The sequence below is a fragment of the Coffea eugenioides genome, chromosome 1 (genome assembly GCF_003713205.1).
Source record: "Coffea eugenioides isolate CCC68of chromosome 1, Ceug_1.0, whole genome shotgun sequence".
NCBI lineage: Eukaryota > Viridiplantae > Streptophyta > Magnoliopsida > Gentianales > Rubiaceae > Coffea > Coffea eugenioides.
In genome coordinates, this window is record NC_040035.1 from 45,972,568 (window position 1) to 45,996,625 (window position 24,058).

General features: G+C 40.5%; 5 protein-coding genes across 13 annotated transcripts; 2 read left to right on the forward strand and 3 right to left on the reverse strand.

The window, feature by feature from the left end:
* Positions 1 to 1,487: 1,487 nt before the first annotated feature.
* On the reverse strand, positions 1,488 to 5,037 carry LOC113777077 (transcription factor bHLH69-like). Of its 6 annotated transcripts, XM_027322125.1 has the most exons (9): positions 4,831 to 5,037; positions 4,649 to 4,721; positions 3,888 to 4,273; positions 3,610 to 3,675; positions 3,431 to 3,523; positions 3,158 to 3,223; positions 2,778 to 2,843; positions 2,093 to 2,152; positions 1,488 to 2,007 (listed from the first exon to the last, which is right to left on the reverse strand). In XM_027322125.1, the coding sequence occupies exons 1-9, from the start codon at positions 4,972 to 4,974 to the stop codon at positions 1,840 to 1,842; spliced, it is 1,122 nt and encodes a 373-aa protein (XP_027177926.1). In that variant the 5' UTR covers positions 4,975 to 5,037; the 3' UTR covers positions 1,488 to 1,839. The 6 variants fall into 6 exon arrangements, with proteins under 6 accessions (XP_027177926.1, XP_027177935.1, XP_027177938.1 ...); XM_027322134.1 differs by lacking the exon at positions 4,649 to 4,721 and having other exon boundaries at positions 3,888 to 4,295; positions 4,831 to 4,918; XM_027322137.1 differs by lacking the exon at positions 4,649 to 4,721 and having other exon boundaries at positions 4,831 to 4,916.
* A 2,606-nt stretch (positions 5,038 to 7,643) lies between these two features.
* Positions 7,644 to 14,822, forward strand: LOC113752014 (uncharacterized isomerase BH0283). 4 transcript variants are annotated; one of them, XM_027296315.1, is made up of 11 exons: positions 7,656 to 8,002; positions 8,294 to 8,364; positions 8,812 to 8,920; positions 9,085 to 9,167; positions 9,894 to 10,052; positions 10,211 to 10,312; positions 12,865 to 13,068; positions 13,404 to 13,715; positions 13,967 to 14,128; positions 14,261 to 14,344; positions 14,538 to 14,797. In XM_027296315.1, the coding sequence occupies exons 1-11, from the start codon at positions 7,930 to 7,932 to the stop codon at positions 14,643 to 14,645; spliced, it is 1,467 nt and encodes a 488-aa protein (XP_027152116.1). In that variant the 5' UTR covers positions 7,656 to 7,929; the 3' UTR covers positions 14,646 to 14,797. The 4 variants fall into 4 exon arrangements, with proteins under 4 accessions (XP_027152023.1, XP_027152071.1, XP_027152116.1 ...); XM_027296222.1 differs by lacking the exons at positions 12,865 to 13,068; positions 13,404 to 13,715; positions 13,967 to 14,128; positions 14,261 to 14,344; positions 14,538 to 14,797 and adding an exon at positions 10,436 to 11,015 and having other exon boundaries at positions 7,644 to 8,002; XM_027296270.1 differs by lacking the exons at positions 12,865 to 13,068; positions 13,404 to 13,715; positions 13,967 to 14,128; positions 14,261 to 14,344; positions 14,538 to 14,797 and adding an exon at positions 10,558 to 11,015 and having other exon boundaries at positions 7,646 to 8,002; positions 10,211 to 10,341.
* Positions 14,823 to 14,921: 99 nt separating this feature from the next.
* Positions 14,922 to 16,659, reverse strand: LOC113751940 (basic 7S globulin-like). The gene has a single exon (XM_027296110.1). It carries the CDS (start codon positions 16,652 to 16,654, stop codon positions 15,263 to 15,265), a length of 1,392 nt encoding a protein of 463 aa, XP_027151911.1. The 5' UTR covers positions 16,655 to 16,659; the 3' UTR covers positions 14,922 to 15,262.
* An 853-nt stretch (positions 16,660 to 17,512) lies between these two features.
* On the reverse strand, positions 17,513 to 19,170 carry LOC113749066 (basic 7S globulin-like). The gene has a single exon (XM_027292716.1). The coding sequence runs from the start codon at positions 19,013 to 19,015 to the stop codon at positions 17,684 to 17,686; it is 1,332 nt and encodes a 443-aa protein (XP_027148517.1). The 5' UTR covers positions 19,016 to 19,170; the 3' UTR covers positions 17,513 to 17,683.
* Positions 19,171 to 21,729: 2,559 nt separating this feature from the next.
* Positions 21,730 to 23,328, forward strand: LOC113777736 (basic 7S globulin-like). The gene has a single exon (XM_027322923.1). The coding sequence runs from the start codon at positions 21,803 to 21,805 to the stop codon at positions 23,144 to 23,146; it is 1,344 nt and encodes a 447-aa protein (XP_027178724.1). The 5' UTR covers positions 21,730 to 21,802; the 3' UTR covers positions 23,147 to 23,328.
* Positions 23,329 to 24,058: the final 730 nt, after the last annotated feature.

The window sequence follows — 24,058 nt, forward strand, 5'->3', positions numbered from 1 at the left end:
TAAAAAAGTCTATATATATATATATAGCCTAGCTCTTGCTGATTAAATCCCGAGTGCTTGACAACTGGTTTGACATAGACGATGAGCATCCCCACATCACTGACCGGCCATTGGAAAATTGAGGTCCTGGACACCTTTGAACAAATGATGTCCTTAAGCAACAAATGGTTCAATGAAACTTCCCGCAAAGGCAAAGCTTCTATCCTTTTGGAGAGTGGAGAGCGTGAGACTTGGTCCAACTAGTGGCCACCCTATTTATCCTCTGTGTTTGACTTTTTCTTGTCCTTTTTGTCCCCATTTTTTGGTGTGGAGTGGAATGCGGATCAAAATAAGCTCCTTTCTTCGTGATCTCTCTGAGCTATCTGCCAATGTATAGTTGAAATTCCGCACAGATGCTGGGGAAAATAGACAATTTTATCTCTAAACTTTTTATTAGTATTGATTTAGTCCCTAACTTTTATTCCTAGCCATTTTGATATGTGAACTTATTTTGCATTTCCAATTAAGAACTCCTGTGGCGGCTTCACCACCTAAAACTAATCTGGCTCTTAATTGACCAATTAAAGAAGGGTATTTTAGAAACATCACTTATGGGGTTATAAAAAATTAAGTAAATTGTGTAAAAAATTACAATATCAAACTTTAAAAAAGTTTTATCTGGTGATTTTTTACATGATTTAAAAGTTTTATTTGGTGATTTTGTTATACCATTTACTTGTTTTATTACATTCTCGTGATAATACTCCTGTTTAATTAGTCAATTAGGAGTCAAATCAATTTTAGGTAGTGGTGCCACCGCGAAGGCCCTAAATTAGAATTGCGAGACAAGTTCAAGTATCAAATTAGTCAGAAATAAAAGTCAAGGACTAAATCGATACTAATAAAAAATTTAAGGACGAAATTGGCCATTTTTCCCAGATGCTGCTGCTTTTGGTCTCTCCATTCTTTTTTCAGTTGGCCATTCTGGGGGCCTCAAGCCGCGCCATCTTATTTCCTTCACACATGGTTTTCTTTTTGGTAGCCCAGACCAAGTTTCATGATTCACTACTGTTGCAAGTGCAACCACAGGCACAGAATTCTTTCCCGTTGAAAACTCAGGTCAACCAGAGACGGAGTCCGACATATGAACCGTCATCGGCCCAAAAGCGAAGATTTGAATCCATTCCCTTCCGCGGGGAAGGCCTAGCGTGAAGCTTTCGACTCCACTCCACGCCCCGAGCACTCTTTTCCGCCAACCAACTATTGAATCCCCAGCCCTATCAGCCAATAACTTTCTTGTTTTATTACTTGACCCTTCGATCCTAGTACTTATTAACGTTATAAACGTTCTAAACAGCAAACGTGCAACCCCGAATGTAGATGAATGCGCAATTATCTATCTGAAAGGAAAAAGACATTATTATTGCCTAGAAACTTTAGGAGCATTTTGAAGAAGGGGAGAGAGACGAGAGTGAGTGCTTCTTTTAAGCTGCGGTAAGCGTGGCCGTAAACAGGAAGGCAATACGGTGATGAAGATAGTGACAGAAAGAGCATAGCTCCAACTTTGTTTACTACAAGATATGAATTAGCAGATACTGTCAAAGCACTGACCAAGACTAAAAGCATAATACGGTTTAACATATAGCTTCCATCAGATAATCAACCAATCTCAACTTTGCTTAGTAAGCAATTGCCTTCAAGGATTCTGCGTCGCCAACCGTGTGGCAGTATAAGATGTCTGACTTCGATCTTCTTTGATTCTTGGAGGGGCTGGTGGTGATTAGGGGTGTACACCAAAACAAAGAAATTGGAGTGCCAACTACATGTCGAAAATTACAGGTGGTCCTGCGTGTGGAGATTCTAGTTTTGGGGGCGTAACCCCTCAGCCAAAGACATTGGCATCACAATAAGGCCTCCGCTCTCCAACAGCTGTGTTGCAGCCAATGGATTCACCTCCAGCAGCCTCCCCATCATCTCTTCCAGAGGTTCATTCTGCATCTGGTCACGAAGAAGGAAATGGCCATAACCCTGCACATAGCAAGAATGACATGCCATCCTTACACATCATTATATATGTTTTTTAGATTTTAGCTAGGTGGATGCAGGAACATACCTCAAGCAGTATGAATGGAGTTGAAGATGATTCTCCTCCCAACCTGCTTTGACTCAGTTCCTGCGCAGGTCAAATTTGGGCAAGGGCTAGTTCATAAACACTTGCATAATTAATTATTTAAAAAAAAAAACAGAGAAAACCTGGCACTAAATCTGCCATTGGCAGAAATTTAATGGTAGTTTAGTGCAAGCATATTATAGCATACTAAAGAGAATCTCAAATTTGAAGACACCCCACATGGCATGAAGAGATCCTCCAATCCTCGACGATGAACCAAATAATCTAAATAAACTCTTTCAAACAATGCAAGAACCATTCGGTGGCATCTAATCTCATAATCATAATTTGAGCATCTTCAATTCTTCAGGATTAGCAGAAACAAGAGGCAAACAACTCTATCCAAATACTGCAGATAAACAATTATTGTCGCTAGCTGTAATTATTTCCACAAACACCATTTGAACTATTATCTCATGTTCCGCAGCTTTTGGAAAACTACCTGTTTTTAGAAAGCACCAGACTCTGTATCTGAAAGCCAACCTTGTAAAACAACTAAAAGCAGGCCAATGCAGATTTTGTGCATCACAAGATTCAGTGGATTATTTATTAGACTTACATCAGCAGACATCTGAGCTATGCAATATGCAATGTTCTACTAAGAAACAAATGATAGACGCAGATATACCTTTACTTGAAATTGTAAATACTTTATATGATCAATAATATCATCCAGTACAGATGCCTTACCACCCTGCAAAACCAAGAGAAACAATTCATTTTAACGACAGGCAACAATCCATGTGTTTCATGCAGCAGGAAGTGGGCAGGCCATGTGAAAATCATGTAGTTAGGACCAGAAAAACACTGCTCAGCAAGATGTTAAAAGGCGGTCAATGATCGCTACAGAAGCCAATGTCTGCAGTGGTTAAGCACCCATCATGTGCCAAAGCTACAACTTCTTGATAGATATATATATATTCTGCCATACTTCAAACAAAAAGTTTCAACAACATTTATGAAGGCTTTTTCCTTTGCTCCTTGGTCCAGATCAATAAAATGTATTACCTCTCTTGGATGTGGAAGGAGCTCCTGTAACGCCTCAACTCCCTCAGAAATCCTCAACCTGCGACGCTGCATAAAAAGCCAGCGACGAAGATAAGTTGCTAACTCGGGATCCACAAGGCCAAATGGAAGAATTATAGTACTATGGAGGAATAAAATTCCTAAAAAGAAGTTAAAGAACTATCAAGAGACATAATAGAATGCTGCTAAGCACACAGGTCAAAGGAACAACTAGCTTGCTTGTAAATACAGTTGGTTAAGAGATTTGAAGCTCACACGATCAGCGGTAGCGGCTTTCTGTCTTGATGTGCTGCTAGGAACTGTGGAAGGAGAACCAGTCGCAGCAGTGCCATAACTTTCATTTGAATTCTGCTTGCATTAGCAAAACTTCTTTTGTTAAGGTCTATTAAAAGTTCAACACAAGTTTCAGAAAGAAATAACTCTAGAAACTTGACCTGAGAGGGAATTTGAAATCCTAAGACTGTTAAGTTACTCGGAGGTACTCCTTCAGTGTGCGGCCTCTGTCATTTGAACAGTTGAAGAAAACAGAACATCAGCACCATTTTCATCAGTTACGAAGTGAAGTGTTTGAGAAAATTAAATACGACGGAGAAACAATTGTTAAAGAGTTGTGTGTGTGGGCGTGTCATGATGCCCAGAATAAGCAAGGGAAATACTCCATTAGAGAGAGAGAGAGAGTTTGAAGGTAAAGCATAGGAGTTTGTAACTCTACCTTGTAACCAACCATGTCAAAAGAAGCCTCAGGGGTTGTAAAACCAGACGATCCAGGTGAATTGTTGAATGGTAGTATTTCGTTATGGACTTGGGAGGCCCCATTTTCTGCGAGAAAATGAACATAATTCTGGGGTGTTGGCTGGCAGCAAAGCCAGGAGGGTAAAGTGGTAGGAGCATGATGAGGAGTGGTGTCGTTGCTAGCAGCTGCTGCGGCTGCAAAGTTGAGGTAGTGGCTATGATCAGCTTCTTCTTGCATATAATAAACATTGTGATTATTACTGGAGCTGCTCCCACGGCCACCAAAGGCTAATGTCGTGGTAGTAAAGGGGAAGGCATTGCAATTACTCTCATCTTCCATTGTCTCCAATCCAAGGAAGAAAATACCTGCTTAAGTGGAGAAGAAAAGCTGTAAAAAGAAGTTAAATTGCGGTATCAGTAATCATCCAATAACCGAAAACATTTGTGGGTCGTACTTCGTCGTAAGGCAAAACATCTGAATATCAAGACAACCAGGTGCATAGGTGACGAAGCTAACTAAACTAGAAAAAAAAAAAAAAATTTTTGGGTCAAATGCAGATGCAAGCAGAGTTAAAAAAAAAGGGGGGGGGGGGGGCATGTCAACAATCTCCATAGCATTCCAGTTACCACCTCTCTCTCATCTTTCGTTTCTTTTTGAGAGAGAGCGAGAGAGAGATTACTGAGGGCAGCAAAGACACACACCAAATGGTAAGGAAATTACTTTTAACGCCAATAAAGAACCTGATACTTGCAAAAGCAGAAGGGAATCCCAAGAAATGGGAATTCGAATTGTTGAATCAAGTAGAACACAGAGCTGTAATTCCAAAAAGAAAAAAGTAAAATAAAAAAAGTTTTGAGAAAAAAAAAAAAGAAAGAAGAAGAAGAAACAACAATAGTCCTAATGTAGTAAACGTAGTACGTACTGGGAGATGCGGGAGAGAGGTGAGTGGCGAGGGCCAGAAAACCCTAGCAACGGACTGGAGACTGGAATGGAATGCAATGGGGTTAGTTTGATGATGCTGCTGTCTCCAGTGAGAGAGACCATTGAGAATTTCAGAGTAATACATAGGAGTGTATAAATATATGTATATTTAATAAACACGTATTGTATTTGTGCGTACATTTCTCAACTGGCGCTCCTTTCCTTTGTCAGTTGTCACTAATAAAATGCAGGGAGGGAATGCGATGCAATTAAAAGAGGAGGGAAAAATCGCCAATTTAGTCCCTAAACTTTTTTTTTCTGTCAATTTAGTCCCTATACATTATTTATGGCCAATTTAATCCCTAAACTTATATTTCGGTTCCAATCAAGGAGCTTAGCGGTGGCGCCACCGCATAATTTCCATCGGCTTCCCAATCTAGCAACCCAGAAGGGGTACTTTAGGGACTTCCACATTCTATTTTCCTATTATTGTGAATCGGGCCTTTGTGCTAAGCTGACCGGTAAAATAGCTGCTGGTCTTCCAGCCAGGTGGAAAATGCTCCAATATAAAATGCTTTAAACGAGCATAAATTTCTCCACGTTATTTTTGGCCGGCGTCAGCATCTAACATTTTCAGTTGACCGATGGAGGAATGGACTTTGAACCGATCGTCGTCGGAATTGTAGCCGTTAATGGGGCATTGCTGCACCAAAAGTGTTTCAGTCTCAGTCCACAAGGTCGACGATCCCGTCGCCGCCTTCGATGGTCACCCCTCCGCCACTGCCACTTCCGCTGGTAACTCGGGTACAGCAGATCGCCGCCGGAAGCCCAAGGCCAGCAATATCTCCGGGCCCACCATCGGCCAACGGTCACTCCAATAAGAGCACGCCAGCTCATTCCTTTGCCGCCAGCCCATGGCAGAGTCCTTACCTTGCAGGTGTTCGGCCTTCGCCGTCGGAGGCGAGAACTCCAGGGAGGAAGCTTCAGGGAGGAAGTTTAGGTGGCCCTTCCCCCTTCCTTCGCTGGCAAAGCCCATCATGTCCGCGATTCTAAAGCAACAAGGGGCGCCGGCGAAACCGAATGAGTGGCCGATACCTGAGCATGACGAAGGTGGAGCAGCAGACAGTGAAGGAAAAGAAGTGGGAAAAGAATTTCGTTGCCAAGTATGAACTGGGAAAAGAAGTGGGGCGTGGACATTTTGGACATACATGTTGGGCCAAAGGAAAAAAAGGAGAGCTCAAGAATCAGGTAGGAGCTGTGAAGATCACTTCCAAAGCTAAGGTGTTTGGTATGTCTTTACAGTTTGCACCACTTCAAAACTCCTCCCTTTTACATGTGTGCTGATTTTTCGATTTTGCTTCTTTATTTTCTTTATTTCTTCGGACTATGGGCTCTGTTCCTCGGATATGGGGAACATGGGATTTTAGAAGATGATGATGAAGATGATACAGGGGATTTCCGTTTGAGAAGACAAATTGAGAAGATTTGTGATGGCTGGTGAGAATAGTAAAGTTAGTCGTGCAAGGATAAAAATAAGATGAAAGTCAAAGAAAAATATGAAAAATATTGAAGTCCCTAAAATACCCCTTCTGGGTTTCTAGATTGGGAAGCCGGTGGAAATTATGCGGTGGCGCCGCCGCTAAGCTCCTTGATTGGAACCGAAATATAAGTTTAGGGATTAAATTGGCCATAAATAATGTATAGGGACTAAATTGACAGAAAAAAAAAGTTTAGGGACTAAATTGGCGATTTTCCCAAAAGAGGAGATTGGAGGTTGTTTTGGGCCGGTACTACACCTTATATCTCTGATGAGCTTAATCGGTTCATCTATTTAATGTTAGGGATCAAACCATTAGACCATTAATACGGCTATGCCCGCTTACTTGTCTGTTCAAGGAAATTATCTAAGTAGTCACTAAACTTTTATAATAGTTGAGTTTTGGCTATTTAATTATTCATAATATATTTTTATCTACTAGACTATTAAAAATATAAATTTTGAACAATTTCGTCTAATTTCATCGTTAACTTTGTCAAATATAACTATTAATAATATATCTCGTAAATCATACGAGCATTTAGATTTCACAGAATTAACATTAAAATCAGATGAAATGGTCTAAAATTTACATATTTGATAGTTCAATAGGTAAAATCTTGAATATTGATAGTTGATTGATCAAATCTTGACTATTCAAAAATTTCAATAACTACCTAAATAAATTATCGTGTTTGTTCTGGTTTTGCAACTTTTTTGCATATCAAACATAAGTAAGTTCAACTCGCCGTAACAAAAAAACCTCCCCTGTCCTGTTTCCTTTTACTCTAAGCTTTTTTCTTTTATTTAACTTTTCTTTTTAAAGTTCTATAAAAGGAGGCGAGTGTAATTTAAGAAGCGAGAGAGGGTCCAAGATTTCTAATTCCTAAAATATCAACTTTAATTACTAGACTGAAATCTACTTGACCTATAAGCATATGTACAAGCACGTATTTTAACTTTACTAGGTACATTTTATCATTTGGAATTCGATTTAATTAAAGGACTTTCCTGTTATACAAATTGCAATTCTTACTTTTTATGCTATCAAATGCTTTTTTTTTATATTATTTATTGAAGAATTTTAAAATGTAAAGTGTGATAAGTTAAAATCTATGATTCTTTAATTTTTTTTTTCATTATAAAATTTTGTAACAACATTCATCTTTTGTTGGTGGATGATTCAGACCTTTACCTTTTCATTTTACCAGTTGCTGAAACAAGGATAACTTTGGCATTTGTTGGCCAAATGTATCAATTTGTTCGTTATAGAATCCAACCCCCCGCCGCAAACCCAGACCCCACCAAAGAGCACCAACGCATATTCCCAGTAGAATCTGATAACACACCGTGTTTGGTTGGTCTTCGTCTCCCTCCCTCCGAATCCCTTCCCCTTTTATTCTGATTTCTGCTCCTCTCCACCCTGCCTCCTAAACTACTCAATCCCACATAAAGAAAGTCAGACAGGAGCAGCTGAATCAACGAAACGCCCGCCCTCAACAAAGGACAAGCAGAGATTTTTAATTCTCAGACTCTCGAAAGTCAACTTCAAGAATATCAATTATGGCGACCCCTCAGATTTTGCAGAGAGAAGAAGATCTTCTCTTATGGCAGTCCCTCTTTGATGACCCCAAAGGTCCTACGATTTCCATCATTCTTTTTCCATTTTGTCAGCTGCCAGTTTATCGGGGTTTTTTTTTTTTGGGTTTCTTTTTAATCGTCTGAACCAGTTAAAGCAAGTTTTTAAATAGCTTTGGATATTAGGATATTTGTAAATTATTTTCTGGTCCAGTATAAATCTTGCTGATCTAGATTTTCTTGATTCCCTGGGTCTTCCCGACAGACATTATTCTGTTTCCGGGATGTATTATATACTTTTGGGACTTTTGGGAAAAATCACTGATTTTTCTATAGGGGATAATTGCAGGAGAAAATGAGAAGTGCAGAGGAACGGATATTGAGAAAAAGATCGAGTTCCTGGAGAGCTTGACTGGAAAAGTAACTTCCCAAGTTCTCATTTTTTCTTCTGCGCTTTTAGCAAGATTTTATCTTTCCCCTATTATCTCTAGCTTGGATACTGTTGTTCTTCAGTTACTAGTTACTAACAATAGTTATGGCTAAGTTTGCAGTAGCAACTTGCATTTGTAGGTTATTATTTATCTTCAAGACTGTTAGATTGCACTGCAGGTGATAAAATTGGTTTAATGTTTTTATCTGATTATCTAATGGAATGGATGTCTAGGACGTGCAGCTAGTCATGAATCTTTCTAAATTTAGGATTCAAATCTCATGGCAAATTTGAACGGTCAATGGTATGCTTGAAATGATGTAATCATTGATTCCACTCTGTTTCTATCATTTCGGCCATCAGATTCATAAATTGTGAACGTTCAATTGCAGCCCTGCTTAGCTATATTCCTCCTGATTTTTCTCAAATTGTTGCAGGTCAGCAACCGGAGATCTCGAAGATGGTTAAATGATCGCCTTTTAATGGAGCTCGTTCCTCGTCTAAATGCAGAAGAAATTAGAGGCTTGTTTGCTCCACCGCCTTGGGGTAGGAGACAACCCTCTGGAAGCAGCTTTGTCATGATTTGTATCAGTTGTTTAATACATATGTTTTCGCAGTTTTAATTTGTTAGCAGTCATCTTGGTGTAACTTCCTTACTATTCAGTATGGCCTGAATTTGTAAATATTTCTGATCTAGCTTCATCTTACAGGTGATGATGTGCCACTGTCCCCATTTAGCATGACAAATATAGGAGAATGGGACAAATTTAGAACCGTGGATATGGATAAAGAGGTATTATTCTCGTTACCACATGATTACGAACATTATCTCTAAACTATTTTTGCATGATATTTGGGTTGCATTACACTGGTCCTTTCACTGTTGAAGTCAACTTACGCTCTCTCCTGCTAACTTTAAATCTTACATAAAGATTACATTCATTAAGTCCTCTTGCATGGATAAACAAAATTAGTACATGTGTTTGTTGAGGGATCAGTAAACAAGGTGTGGGTGAGCCATGAACTTTAAAGACCATGGATGCCTTTAGCCCTTGGTTCACCTCTCCGTGTTGGATGATATGTTTTCTCTAACATTTTCGTGACTTATTGAATTAAATATGCCATTGTCTTCTTCCTTATTTTTCTTTATTTGCTTGCTATTTTTCATGTTGTATCTGTCATTTTTGTGTGTGCGCGTGCGTTTGTGTTGGCTGGTATATCTTCTTTAATATGGCTTGCTGGAATTGAGCGTTGGTGTAGGAAAGTATGGTTGTTGAGGAATTTGATGGGAGGAGGATATATTGCCTGATACGAAATGTTAGCAATGTACTAAATTCTAAGGTTTACTAGTGTCAGATTTTGCTTGTTTGTGCTCTCTCTCTCTCACGCACACTCTGACAGGAAAAAAATATGGACACTTCATTATTTGTTTAGGTATTATTCTCCTGTACCTTTTGAATTTGGCCTGTGATATGGCAATATCGCCTGATTCTTTTAAATTTTTCTGTCCTTATGGTAGACGATGATGATAGAAGCCCTCAAAGGTTCAGGAATGAAACAGAAAAGTTGTGGTGATGCAGACAAGGTTGCTGTACTTACTGCATGGCATAGAGTTGATTGTAGAACTAGAGAAGCTTTCCGTCGTAGCTTTCTTCCAGAATTGATAAGTGGATATGAGGTAACCTTGAGATCGACAAGACAGAGTATAATTACTTCCTCTTCTTATCATCTATTACCCTACATATACTCTATTGTCGTGATGATCTTGTATTATTTGCATGCTTTATGTTGTCTATGATTCCTGTATTAATTTACTCATCCTCTTATGTGTTTTAGGAGTGCATCCGGGACTTTGTCAAGGAGACTGGAGATGGTGGTGTTCTTGAGTTAAATGTTCAAGATCCTTTCCGCCGGTTGTTGCTGCACGGTGTTTGTGAGGTATATCTGGCCACTTGATTCTTTAATATGTAAGACTCACTATTTGCACTCAGCATCGAAGAGTCATTATTATTTCCCCTTAGATGTTGATAAGTTGTTGATCACAATAACTTGTCATTAAAGGTGTTACCCTGCCAAGAAATTAGCTCTCTTTTCCTAAAAGAAAAAGAGCAGCAGTTGTCATTAACCGGCTGCTGTATTTAGTTATGAGTCTGATGTTGTGCCCCAAAATTCCCGTTCAACAGTTCTAAACTTGGTGTCAGTAACAGTGACGCAATCAAAGGGAACAGAGACATTGAAAATGACCAGAATAAGGAAGAAGAAGGCCGGTGATTTTGAGCTTCCGAACATCACTCTTTGTAACTTTCTCAAGATGGCGAAAGAAGGGATCTCGTGATCATTGTCCAATTATGTGATCATGTATTATTGCACAAATTTGTGCATTGTCTTTTAGTTCATGGAGATCAAGTTTGGCATTGAACCCTTGTACCAAAAAATAACGTACTCAGTGCTTGTAGTTCAAATGTTGTTGAAAATGATTTGTTTCGTGATGCGGGTAGATTTGATTTAGGCCTATAGCAGGTGAAATGTGTATCTCTTGTAAATTGATTCTGAACAAAAGATTCCTCAGAGACTGACTAACTGGAAAATAATGCAGGGTTAGCTGTTATATGTAGTTGAATAAAAGTAAATTGCCAAGACACCGAATGTTTCCATGTACAGCATTGAGCATACTGCTTCTGCGTTGGCGCATTCCTTGTTCAGGGGCGGCGGTTCATAGTCTTTGCAAAGGCGAGTGGAACTGGCAAAGTACGCATCAATCAACGGACGCGACTGGATGCCCTTTGTCATTAGCGGTGCAGTTAAGGGGGCGTAGTTGCTGTTGCACCACCTTAATTTGGAGAATATTTTTATTGTGTTTAAAACTTGGAAAGTTTTGAAATTTTTTTAGTCGTTTCTCACTTACTTCTTTCTAAAATTTTTATTAGAATTCTCTTACTTACCATACATTTTGCTTTACACCCCCTTAATTTTGAGAAAATTATGTTGAAAACTTAGGCCTTGTTTGGATTGCGGTTTTTCGTCGAAAAATTACGTCGTTTTCCGTGATCACATTTCCCTATTATCTTTTTCCCTCACATACATCAAATCGCTACAGTAATTTTTCCATGAAAAATCATGGAAAATGCAATCTAAACACAACCTTAGAAAGTTCAGAAATGCTCAAAGTTGTTCCTTATTTGCTTCTCCCTAAAATTATTACGTGATTTACATGTAGTTATTTTTAGTATAAAAAAAAAGATCAGATTCCACTTTTTAGGAGAAAAATAAATATAATTTAGACCATATCCTACTTTTTTACGAATAAAAGTAAATATAGATCAGCTTATTTATTTAACTACAAATGAGATTTAACCATTTTAGCCCTTAACAAATGATTAAGTATGAGTTATATGACGAATTTGGGAGTGTGCAATTTCGAAAAATAATTGATTTACCGACCAATTTCGATTTCAATTCGGAATTTCGAAATCGAAGTAAACAAAAAGCGGAAAGAAAATCGAAATTTTTGTGTTTTGAATTCATGAATCGAAAACGGTAAATCAACTATCTATTTTGAATTCAAATTGTATATATAATATAAATATACATATATGTAGTATAAAATATTTATATGATATAATAATACATCTAACTACTTATTATATTATATAATAATAGCGAGTCTAATTGAGTTAGTTGTATAGAACAAAAATTAGCATCTAATTTATCAAACTATGTTATAAACTTATAAGTTCAATTCACTAATTTTGGTAAAATGCCGAATTCCGAAATGAAATCGAATCGAAATCGAAATTTGTGAATTCAAATTTTAAAAAATATCGAAATTTCCAACTTCCAAATTTTTGAAAATTTCGAATTCATAGTTCCGATCTACCAAAATCGAATTCGATGCACACCCCTAGATGAATTTAAGATGAAACATGATCAAAAATTTAGATTGGAATCAAATTTCATCATGTACGTTTTGATGGATTTGCCTATATACTAAATAGTAAATTATTGCAATCAGTCGTATTCTTGTAGCGCAAGAATATTGGTGGAGAAGTACAATCATCTATATAGTAAATAGTAAATTATTGCAATCAGTCGTATGCTTGTAGCGCAAGAATATTAGTGGAGAAGTACAATTTTGCTAGTTGCTGCTTGCATTGACCAGCTTGGGAAACAAATCGCAAAAGCCAAAATGGGACAAAGAACGTGAAAATGTGCTGTGGCATTTTGTATATATATAATACTTTCAGCACTTTCTCCTACATCTTCGGTCTCCCAAGCATATAACCTTTCCAGTGGTGTAGCTCACTTAGCCGGAGGACAGGAGGCAGGTGAAGTCGGTACATAACGCTTCTATACTGTTGCAGTATGGCCAGAAAACCTGTTAAGTTCTGCGTGGTATGCGTTCTCCTTTCGCGTTTTAATTCCAATTACCGCATCACAGAATTAGGGTTTATACCTTCTTAATTTGATTGGGTCTAATTGGGTAAGTTTAGGTGGATGCTTTCACGGACAAGGTGTTCAAGGGGAACCCGGCGGCAGTGTGTTTGTTAGAGGACGAGAAAGACGAAGAATGGATGCAATCTGTTGCTACCGAATTTAATATCTCGGAAACTTGTTACCTCACTCGGATTGTCGACTCTGACTCACAGTCCACAACTCCCAGATTTAAACTACGTTGGTTCACTCCAGTAGCTGAGGTCAGTCCTCCCCTGTTCCGTTGTCTTTTGAGTCGGAAGTTTCAAGGTTGAGTCTTGGATATTGATATTTGAAAATTTTCCTTTATGTTAATACCGAAAGAATCGCATCTGTACTTTGCACTAGTACTGCCATTGTGTTGTGGTTGGGCATCTCTTTCCCTTCAGCCCAAATCTTAGATCCTAAAATAAAAGAAGTTGGCGCTTTGATATTGAAGTCAAGTATTCCAATTAGGCAACTACTACTGAAGACTGCATGAAGTCAAGTTTTCCACATTGTAGCAAGACATATCTGATATCCATCGAGTGCTGGTCATTTTCTGTATCTGTATTTGCAGGTTAAACTCTGTGGACATGCAACGTTAGCAGCTTCATATTTTCTCTTCAGTTATGGTCTGGTGAATTCTGATAAGATAGAATTCCTGACGCTATCAGGAATTTTAACAGCCAAGAAAGTGCCAGATTCCAAAACCTCAAATTCAATGGACCATCAAAATGGCGATATCCAAGAGGACTACTTTGTTGAATTAGATTTCCCTGTAGTCCCAATTGCTGCACCTAATTCTGCGGAGATCTCGGAAATCTCTAAAAGCTTGAATGGTGCTTCAGTGGTCGAGATCCATAAGACAACTACTGAAGAGGATCTCCTTGTAAGTTTCCTCTCTTTTTGAGAGACCATTATGTGCTTTTATCTTTCGCAAACATGATTTAACTACTAAGGATATTATGCTCAAGTAACCACTAATTTAAACATGATGTAACTACTAATTTAAACATGATGTAGCTACTAAGGATATTATGCTCAATTAAAATAGAGCGAGAACTTTGGTTAATCAACTATTTCCCAAGAGCAATCTTGAGAAAGTACATGCTAATGACAATGGTGGTCATGTTTTGGTAGGTTGTGCTCCCATCAGGAAAGGCAGTTGTAGAAGCAGAACCACTTTTTGATGTGATCAAAAGATGGCCAGGCAGAGGGCTAATTATAACAGGACCTGCACCCCCTGAATCTGGATTTGACTTCTACAGTCGCTTCTTCTGCCCAAAATATGGGATCAATGAGGTTATTTGTTTCAACCTTGTGAAATATTCTTGTAGATGAATTAATCACATGATTCCATATGCCTGATGAACCAAAAAAAAAATCCATTTTATGGTCGGGATCCTGTCAGATGACTTGCTTTCCAAATTTCAGGATCCTGTATGTGGGAGTGCACATTGTGCCTTGGCACCGTACTGGAGCAAAAAGCTTGGGAAATGCGATTTTGTTGCATATCAGGTTTTCTCTCACTCTGTTTCTCTGTTTTTCCCTTTTTCTTCACATTGAACATGAACACATGAATATATGTATGTTTCCACCAATTTCACTTCCTGGTGAAATTTCAGAAAATTATTTGGACAGTAAGAAATAGAAGAGGTAGAAATCAAGGATTTTATCCCGTTACTTATTAAGAACCGATCTCCTGACTCAGGCATCACCAAGAAGTGGTGTGCTCCATTTGCATGTGGACGAGAAGAATCAAAGAGTGCTTCTGCGAGGGAAAGCAGTTGTTGTAACAGAGGGCTCTATTTTGGTCTGAATTTGATGTGCCCCCGTGAAAGTTTACATTTGCTTGGAGCTGAAAAACATCTTGGCAAACTTTTAATTGATCATTTGTGTCGCTTCTTTTGTACCACAAACCATCTACCGAATAATCTGCTTAATTTGTATGCCTTTGTATTTGTGAGGATATATTTTGTTTACCTGCATTTTCATACCCTGTGCAGTCACTCACTCATTGATGATCCAACTTCTTGAATTGATTAGGAAAAAGGAAGAAACTTGGTAACTTAACAGTGCTATCATAGCGCAACTATATGTTTACGAAGTCTTCTTTATTAGGCTGATCTGATGGGAGAGTTTGATTGAAAGTAAAACAACCTTATCGAAACCTTATCTCTGTCCGTGTATATACTTCCTCGAGCACTCCAGTTAAGAACTGATTCTATAATGGCGAGTAATTACGAGCAAAGCAAAACAAGTCTTGTTCTTTTTATTTATTTATTTTAAATTATAGGATTATTCATTAACGGAGGAACGCTGACCGAGCAGCAAAGGAGGAAATACACGTACATTATTGTTAAAACAGCAGATTATTATATATTTAGAAGAAAAAAAAAAAGAAAGGGGCGCTTCATCATGAATGAATTATTGGAGTCATTTGTTGGTGGTGAAATTGAACTTGGAGCAAGTTGTGCTCCGGAACAGAACGGAAGAGCTGAAACCGAGCCTATTGGAAACCAGGTCAAACTGGAGCAGATTGTCTTCAATCTGATGTCCTCCAATCACGATTGAGGTCCTGGGGTTTGGCCCGCCATCCACGAAACCCAGGCACAAGCCATCCACACCGTTGACTTTGACGCTGACCATCGAATTCGCGCCAAAGATCCTCCAAAACACATCATCACTCTGCAGCACGAGATCAATGGTGGGAACAGCCGGTCCCACGCCCGTGCTGGCTATCTTGTCCGCTTCGTAGCACAAACTGAATGGCTTCACCGGCGTTATTGAGGAGAGGTTGAGAGCGGCTGATTCCTGCTCAAACGCGGCCGTGAAGGCCTTGAAAATGGAGGTGTGCAGCAGGGTGTATGGCGTGGAAGTCGTAACCTTGGTCCCGCCGATTCCATTCTCTTGATTGATGGCAAGGAGGGTCTTATTTAAAGGCACGGCATTGCCGTTGACCTTGATGGAAGTCACCCCAATGAAATACTCATCCGATGGGCGGTTAGGGTAAGTGATTACGGTGCCGCCGTAGGGGTTTAAGAGGAGGGGAGTGTAAATCAGCGATTTTGAAAGGTCAATTCCGGGCAAGAAGTAATATGGCCCAGCGGAGTTGAAGAAAGCCGCGCCGTTTGCGGAGGGCGTACTGGGCAAGCAAATCGCGAATATCAATGGAGAAGAGAAGGCTCGGCTGAGCTGAGCCGGCAGGGAGAAATTGAACCTGCCTAAAGCCGCCAATCCGGTGACTCCTCTAGCCAAGCCCCTCAGCAACTTGGTTGTACCGCAAGAAAACACGAAATCCGAATCCAGGCCCAGTTTGCCCGGGTTTCGGCCGTCAGTGGCGGGCAAGGCAAGCGAGTCGAGCAGTATATCTCCTATGGCAACCTGCCGAGTCACGGAATTCTCAGGGAAGAATTCGCAGGAGTCGTTGAAGCACGAGGGACCGGGTCGTTTGAAACAGTTGCCATAAATGCCTGTGTCGAGCTCAAGGCAGAGGGAGGCGTTGTAGAGGAGGTGGCGGTAAGTGGAGGACTTGTAGCGACGAGTGCAGTCAACCCAGGTGAGGGAGGCTCCCAAGTCGAGGTGCAAATTGGTGTGTTGAAGAGGGGTCTTGAGGTAAGCTGAGACAGAGTATAAGTTGGTGGAGGTGTCCTTTTGGATGGGTGTGAGGAGGGGTTGGTCTGCTTGGGCGGGGTGGAGAGATGAGGAGATGAAGATTAATAACAATGAGGAGGAGAGGAGGATGGAAAAGGAGAGGGGCTTCGAAGCTGGAGCTTGCATGGCTTTCAACTTCAAATCATTAATAATATGCATGCCACTGCCACCCATGCATTGCAGCGAAATCCATTTATAGTAAGAAGATGGTGGAGGATAAATAATAATGCAGCTAGCTTCTACTACTACTACTTTCATTCATGTTCTGAAGTCAGAATATGATATTGTGGTTGGGAATTGGTTTTATCTTCTTTTTTTTTTAAGATGGTAATTATTGTATAACCTAATCTATTCTGTACTAGAGGAGGGGACGGACTCAAGAAGATTCAAAAATAATTCGGAGTGGATTGAACTGCAATCAACGGATACGCTATATATCCGTTTAAATTTTTTTTAAGCAAGATCACTTTAACGTTTGATTGACGCAATTGATTGATGGAAGCCATACTAAACTTTAATACTTTGGCGGTGGAAGCCCGCTCAAAAGCTGGTGGTTGGGAATTGGTTTTATCTGAGGATTGAGTCATCTGGGGTTGGACAGCGTGCCATTGCGAAATTTCTGAATATTGATATTTTACGGTTTTTAATTTCAGTGGCATCCACCGGGGAAGAGCGAAAAACAAGCAAAACGCGGATTCATGCTACGCAAATCTGCAAATGAGGTTTTTTTCCCTTGAAATCTTTTTTTTTTTTTTTTTTAAAAAAAAGGTAAGGTGTTAGTAGAATAATATATTAGTAGTGTCTGCCTTGTTTGACCGGAGGATTTAGTTTTGGACTAATGAAAGTTCTTAACTCTAATCATGTCATTACGGTGAAAGACATCTAAGCAATTAGCTTCCTATTTTACATTCCAAAGCTAGTTAATTAAAACTTGATTTAGGCTACCAGGGCGATGCATAAACAAATGATCAGATGCTGAACTCAATTGACAATCTACGTAAACAGATAGCCTTTTAATTAATTAGTATATAAAGTAAACCTCATCGATGAAATTAAAGCGGCAGTCGTACATTAAAGGCTTCCAACTTTTCTAATTACGTAATCCAAATCTTTTACCGATTCAACGATAAGACTTAATAGTGGACTGGAGTAGCATATATTATTCATTCTTGTATTTCTAATAAGTTAAGGGATATGCTGCTGTTAAGTGTTAACCGTGAAGTTGAAGTTGGCGCACATGGTATCGTGTACCAACACCGAAGAGCTAAATCCTAGCTGCTGAGAATCCAGGTCAAACTGTAGTAGATTGTCCACCGTCTGATGCCCCCCGATGACAATCGTCGCCGGAGGCTTGGCCCCACCGTCCAATAAAGCCAAGCACCACACATCTACTCCCTCCCTCGCCATCCTAACCATCGAATTTGATCCCAATATTCTCCAAACTACGTCATTAGACTGCATCACCAGATCAATGGTCGGTACTGCCGGTCCAGCGCTCGTTACCAGAACATCCCCCGCATCATAACACACGCTAAATGGACTCACGGGCTGCGTTGCGGTGAGCTTGAAGGCGGCAGCTGCAGATTCGTTCACGAACGCCTCAACTAAACTCGCGTAGATTGAAGACTCTAATACGGTGTATGGAGTTGACAGGCTGAGCGTGGTCCCACCAAAACCATTCTCATCGACGGTCAGGACGCTCCGGTTTAGTTTCACGGCGACTCTGCCGTTGACTCTTATGGAAGTCAAGCCGATGAGGTATGCTTCGTCTTCGTCGGTTGAGATAAGGAGTGGAGTGTAATTCAGATGTTTTGAGAGGTCAATCTCGGGCAGAAAGAAATATGGCCCTCTAGTACCGAAAAAAGCCACTCCCGGAGCCGACGGTGAATCCGACGGGCACAGAGCAAAAACATTTGGGGAAGATAGAGAATTGCTAACTTGGGCCGGCAGCGACAATTTGGACTGGCCAAGGGCTGCCAAGCCGGTGACACCTCTGGGGACATGGCCTTTGAGTAATGACCTCTCAGAACATGAGAATACAAATTCGGGGACGACCTCGAGCTGACCCGGGTTGCGACCGTTGGTGACGGGTAGTGCCAGGGAGTCAGCTAGTGCCTGCACCCTCACTCTTTTCCGGTTCCTTGGTCTTGCGAAGAAGAGATGGCACAAGCCGTCGGAGCAAATGGGATCGGTGGGTTCAGAAGAGCAGTTTGAACAAGCGGGTGAATTGAGCCAGTTGCAAAGAGGAGAAGCGCAGGGAAGCGGGTGGTAGCGGTACGTGCAGGAAGAGCGGTTGCTGCAGGTGCATTCCACCCAGCTGAAAGGGGCAGTGAGGTCAACGAGTAGTTTTGTGGGCTGCTGGTAAGGGGTTCTCAAGTAAAGTGACAGAAACTGAAGCCGAGTGGAAGGATCCTGGAGAATGGGAGCTAAAACAGCTGAAGAAGAAAGGTGAATGCACAGAAATGGAACGACGGAGAAGAACTGGACCTTGAACTTAAAGAGGTGCCATTGCTTTTCTTGAGGATTGAATTCCATGGTTTGGATTGGAACGGGGCAGAAACAAATTCGTAGCGTAGGTGGAAAGTAGGAAGTATTATCCAACACAGCAGATGAGATGACGCAAGTTCATGTATTAGACTATTAGTCATGGCCTTTTTGACGTGTGTGTTGTGGGGAAGCATGCAGGAGGATGATGGTAGAATGGCAGTTTGCAACATGGAACCGGAAGAAGACATCCGCAATTTCATGGGATGATGATCCATCCTTCAGCAGTCTTGTTTTTTACCCATTAAGCATTCCCTGCTGGCTACGATTGCCCCTCCCCGACTCCCCAAAAGAAAATGACCAGAGAGTGAGTGACCTGTGCTTGAACTCTATACGGCGCCCGTTTTCTACACGGTAGAATTAAAAAATAAGTGTCAGGGGAACAAAAAAGTACTTCAGTGGTTATTGGGCTAAAAAGAAAGCAGGCCTATGCAGTATTGTTGGTTTAAGCCCAATGAGCTTGACAATAAACTGGCCGAAATTTAGAAACCCAACTGAACTTTTCAATCGCGTAAGTGCCCGTTGTCGTTGGACGCGAGACTGAATTTACGAAGTTCTGTTTCGAGTTAACTGCTCAGGTTTTGGAATCATCAATTCAACATAGACATTTGTTGTTTTATTTATTTTTTGAACCTCGCTTGAATTAACCTTCGGAGATGAGGTTTTCATAGATGGGCTTTGATGATGAAATGTTGATGTTCGTTCTTATGTCAGCCATAATATTAATTATTGTAGCTTTACATTTGCCTGAGGTGACTTGACCTCGTATTCAGTAGAACGAGGGCGGTGGTAAGCAATTATGCTCAATCTTCTTTTCTTTCTTTTTTTTTTTTTTTGGAGGGAATTAAGCTCAATCTTAATTTGGATGAGATCAAAAAGGGGTCATGTCAGAATTTATGACATTAATCCGTTTGAACAAGACGCTGGCTCCCTAATATTCACACAAGTTGATGAAGCAGACGTTTTTGTCTTTTTATTTTTATTTTTTGGCAAGAAATTCGTAGCCGTCATCTGAGAGAGTGCGCATTGGATAAATTTCAATCCGTGCAATAATTCGTCAATCATATTGAGGGGTAAGACGTATTAGGCAAATGTTGTGTGACCGACAAATGTCCTAAAAAATTTGAACTCGAATTGGTAGGAAATTATGACACTAACTCTATCACCTCAACCAACTCAAGGGATGATGTTTTTATCTTTGTTAAGAGCATAAACGAAATTTCTTCAAAAAAAAAAAGGAAAAAAAGAAAAAATTACAAAACGTTTCTACTAAGACTCGGTGGTGCCTCTTTCGGGTTTAGGGTCTAGGATTAAAAAAAAAAAAAAAAAGAGAAGAAAAGGATTTCGTTATCTTGTACGGCAATAATGTCAATCATTTCTATCCTGATTGAAGCTTGGACGTGTTGAATAATCCGAGAAGGTTACAGGCTCACGCAAAATATATCACACCTTGTTCTTCGTGGATGACCTAATTAACTTTCTCACACCTGCTAAAAGATATTAGTACTAATAATTAAGCTATTCTTAATTTATTAACATGTAGAACAACAATTAAATCTTTTGATTATTACTCGTTGTAATAAGGAGCCATGAGATGCAAATGGTTTATCTGTTTTTTTTTTTTTTTGGCCTTCCTCGATTATATAATTTGGGTCTAAAGAATTTTAAAAGCCATCGAAACAATGCGGTTTCCTTTTGCTTCTTCTCAATTTACGGGATCAGACCTGCAAAATAAGTTTGTTTGGATAGTGGATTATTTCTCCAAATATATTTGCTTACATCACCATTACAATTTTCAATACAGCTTTTTATCTTCCCAATTACCTTTTTATCTCACATACATCATATCACAAAAAGTGTTACAGTAAAAATATCTCAAATAATTTACAATCCAAACAAACCCGATTGGAATGCATTTATTATTTCAGATCTTCTTTGGAGGGGCACGAGTTTTTTGATGTATGGATAAGCTCGGGACGGCGTACAGGTGGCGGTGGAGAAATTTCATTTTCATCTGACCAGAAAGTCAAAGAATAGACCGGATTTTGGTTCAGACATATGCAATCGAACGATCTGGATTCGGGCCCACAAAGGCACTTCAACGTCAAACCGACGATAAAAGAGGATAATTCCACGCAACCAAATCAAGTTGCAATTTGCAAAATATTTCTGTCAAGAAAAAATGGCGTCTTACTTTTCTGTCGGGCAGAGAAGTGGGGGAATATTACAGCTGCCAGATTACCGTTTGTGTATAATAGTTGACCATTACTGCTACGTTTCTCCTCCTCTAGGCTCTATAGGTGATTTGCCATGTTAACAAAATAATCGAAAACTATAATTTTTTTAAAAAGATTTCGTCAAAGTCAAAGCAGAAGTACAGGCTGGTAGATCATTCTTCAAATTATTAACAGCTAACTGGTGTTTGCCTTTTTTTTTTTCCGAAACGAAATTAACACACGCGTAATTAGAACAAACACGAGAGTTAACGGATAAATCGACCTGAAAGTAATTTAAAGGAGTCCCACACAAAATTCACGTTGAGCCAATCGGTGGTGTTTGCATTTGCAAAGAGTCATCTAATTATTAGCTTAATAATTCGTTGAAAGTGGGTTTTCATATTCATTCATAGTTGGTGGCGTGTCCTGGATCAGCCTATCCCGCCCTGCTGCCCTGTGGGCGTGTGTTAGTACTATAAATAGAGGGGGCATTCCTCCCCATTTTTGCAGATTTAATAAACTCATCCAGACCAGACCAGACTGCTTCTGAAATTTGTAGTTAATGGCTTCCGCCAACTTTAAGGTTGTCATTTCATCCATTTATCCGCTAGTAGCAGTCCTACTGCTGCTACTTTCGGGGGGTCCAACTACTTGCGCCGCCCAGGGCTCTTTTCGCCCGCATGCCTTAGTTGTTCCGGTCACAAAGGATGCTTCCACTTTGCAATACGTGGCCAAAGTCAATCAGAGAACCCCCTCAGTTTCCCTGAACGTGGTTCTTGATCTTGGCGGCCGATTCTTGTGGGTTGATTGCGATAAGGACTACGTTTCTTCCACGTACCGCCCCGTTAGATGCCGCAGCGCCCAGTGCTCCCTAGCGGGAAACAACGGCTGCGGAAATTGTACGGGCGCGCCCAAGCCAGGGTGCAACACTGACACCTGCGCTCTTTTCCCCGAGAACACCATCACTCACACTTCCACCGGGGGTGAGGTGGCTCAGGACGCTCTCACCCTGTCATCCACCGATGGATCAAACTCCGGTCCCTCCGCCACAGTTCCTCAGTTCATCTTCGGCTGCGGCCCAACCTTCCTCTTGGAAGGCCTCGCCAGTGGTACAGTCGGCATGGCTGGACTCGGCCGCGCTCGCATTGGGCTCCCATCCCAGTTGTCTGCTGCCTTCAGTTTCCACAAGAAATTCGCCATTTGCCTGTCATCTTCAACCAGGGCCAGTGGTGTAGCATTTTTCGGCGACGGCCCTTACAATTTTCTTCCCAATATCGAAGCAGCTGGGTTCTTGAGATACACCCCGCTTTTCATCAACCCAGTTAGCACCGCTGGAGTCTCCAGCCAAGGAGAGCCCTCTGACGAATACTTCATTGGAGTTAAGTCTATCAAGGTGAACGACAAGACTGTACCCTTGAACGCGACGCTGCTGACTATTGATAGCCGGGGCAACGGCGGAACAAAGATCAGCACTGTTAATCCCTACACGGTACTGGAGACTTCCATCTACAAAGCAGTCACAGAAGCCTTTATTAGCGAGGCTGCTGCGGGGAACATCAGCAGAGTTGCTGGTGTAGCTCCATTCGAGGTGTGCTTCAGCTCAAAGAACGTTTTCAGCACACGATTGGGTCCATCGGTGCCCCAAATTGATCTTGTTTTGCAGAGTCAAAGCGTGGTTTGGAGCATCACTGGCTCAAACTCCATGGTGTACGTGAACGATAATGTATTGTGCCTTGGATTCGTGAATGGTGGAGTGAATCCCAGGACCTCAATTGTGATCGGCGGGTACCAATTGGAGGACTTGCTCTTGCAATTCGATTTGGCTACTTCAAGACTGGGCTTCACCTTTACGCTTTTGGGCTCTCGAACCACATGCGCAAACTTTAACTTCACCTCCACAGCCTAAACTCTCTGTCAAAGAGTGGATTGCTTCTCAAGTCACAACTCATGCTGCTGCTGCTGCTTTTTGTGTGTGTCTGTCTATACATGATTACTTTTGTTGTTATTTAGCACCGAATAATGGCCTTATGGTCGGTGTCTTTGGATTACTATACTATTCCTTGGAATAAAAGATGGTTTTTGGGACCATATACAACGTTAATCTTCTTTTGATTCTCAACATCATTCAAATACATGCAACCATGCAGTTGAATGTTAATCTTGCAATTAGTCCTTCACACCACAACTTGTTATTAGGACAGCCATGCAATTGCTATCAAGCAAAAGAATACTCTACTACTGCATCTTTTCCAGCTACATATCGTGGACTTGTGGTTTAGCCATCGATTCATGGCAAGGGCCTTGTCTTTCTAGGGTCAATTCATGGCAAGTTGCACAAGTTAAGGAATAAAATTTCCCCTTTAGTAGGCTTCCTTCTCAACTATTCTTACTCCAGATGTATATCAAAAAATATATACTACGGGATGACCTTCACACAAATCATTCTGAATTCAAATCTGTATTTTCGCTTCTTAAATTCCACCTCCCCTCATTGGAAAAAAAAAAAAGAAAATGAAAAAGTAAGAGGTTGGCCTTCATGTTCTAATCGCTCAAAATTTTATTTGGGCTGCAGCAACGGACACCCCTAGATCGTCTGCCCAAAATGAGGCCATCGAGATGATTTAAGCAGTAGCAGTGTTCAATGCTCGAAACTTCCCTTAGCAACATGGAAATATTTCGCAAGACACGGCTTCCCCTGTAGCTCAATTCTTTTTTTTTAAAAAAAAATAATAAGTCACGCTCATTATTTTTCGGAATTATAAATTGGTTAAATGACCAAAAATTCTCAATAATGTACAATATTTAACTGATTTGACTT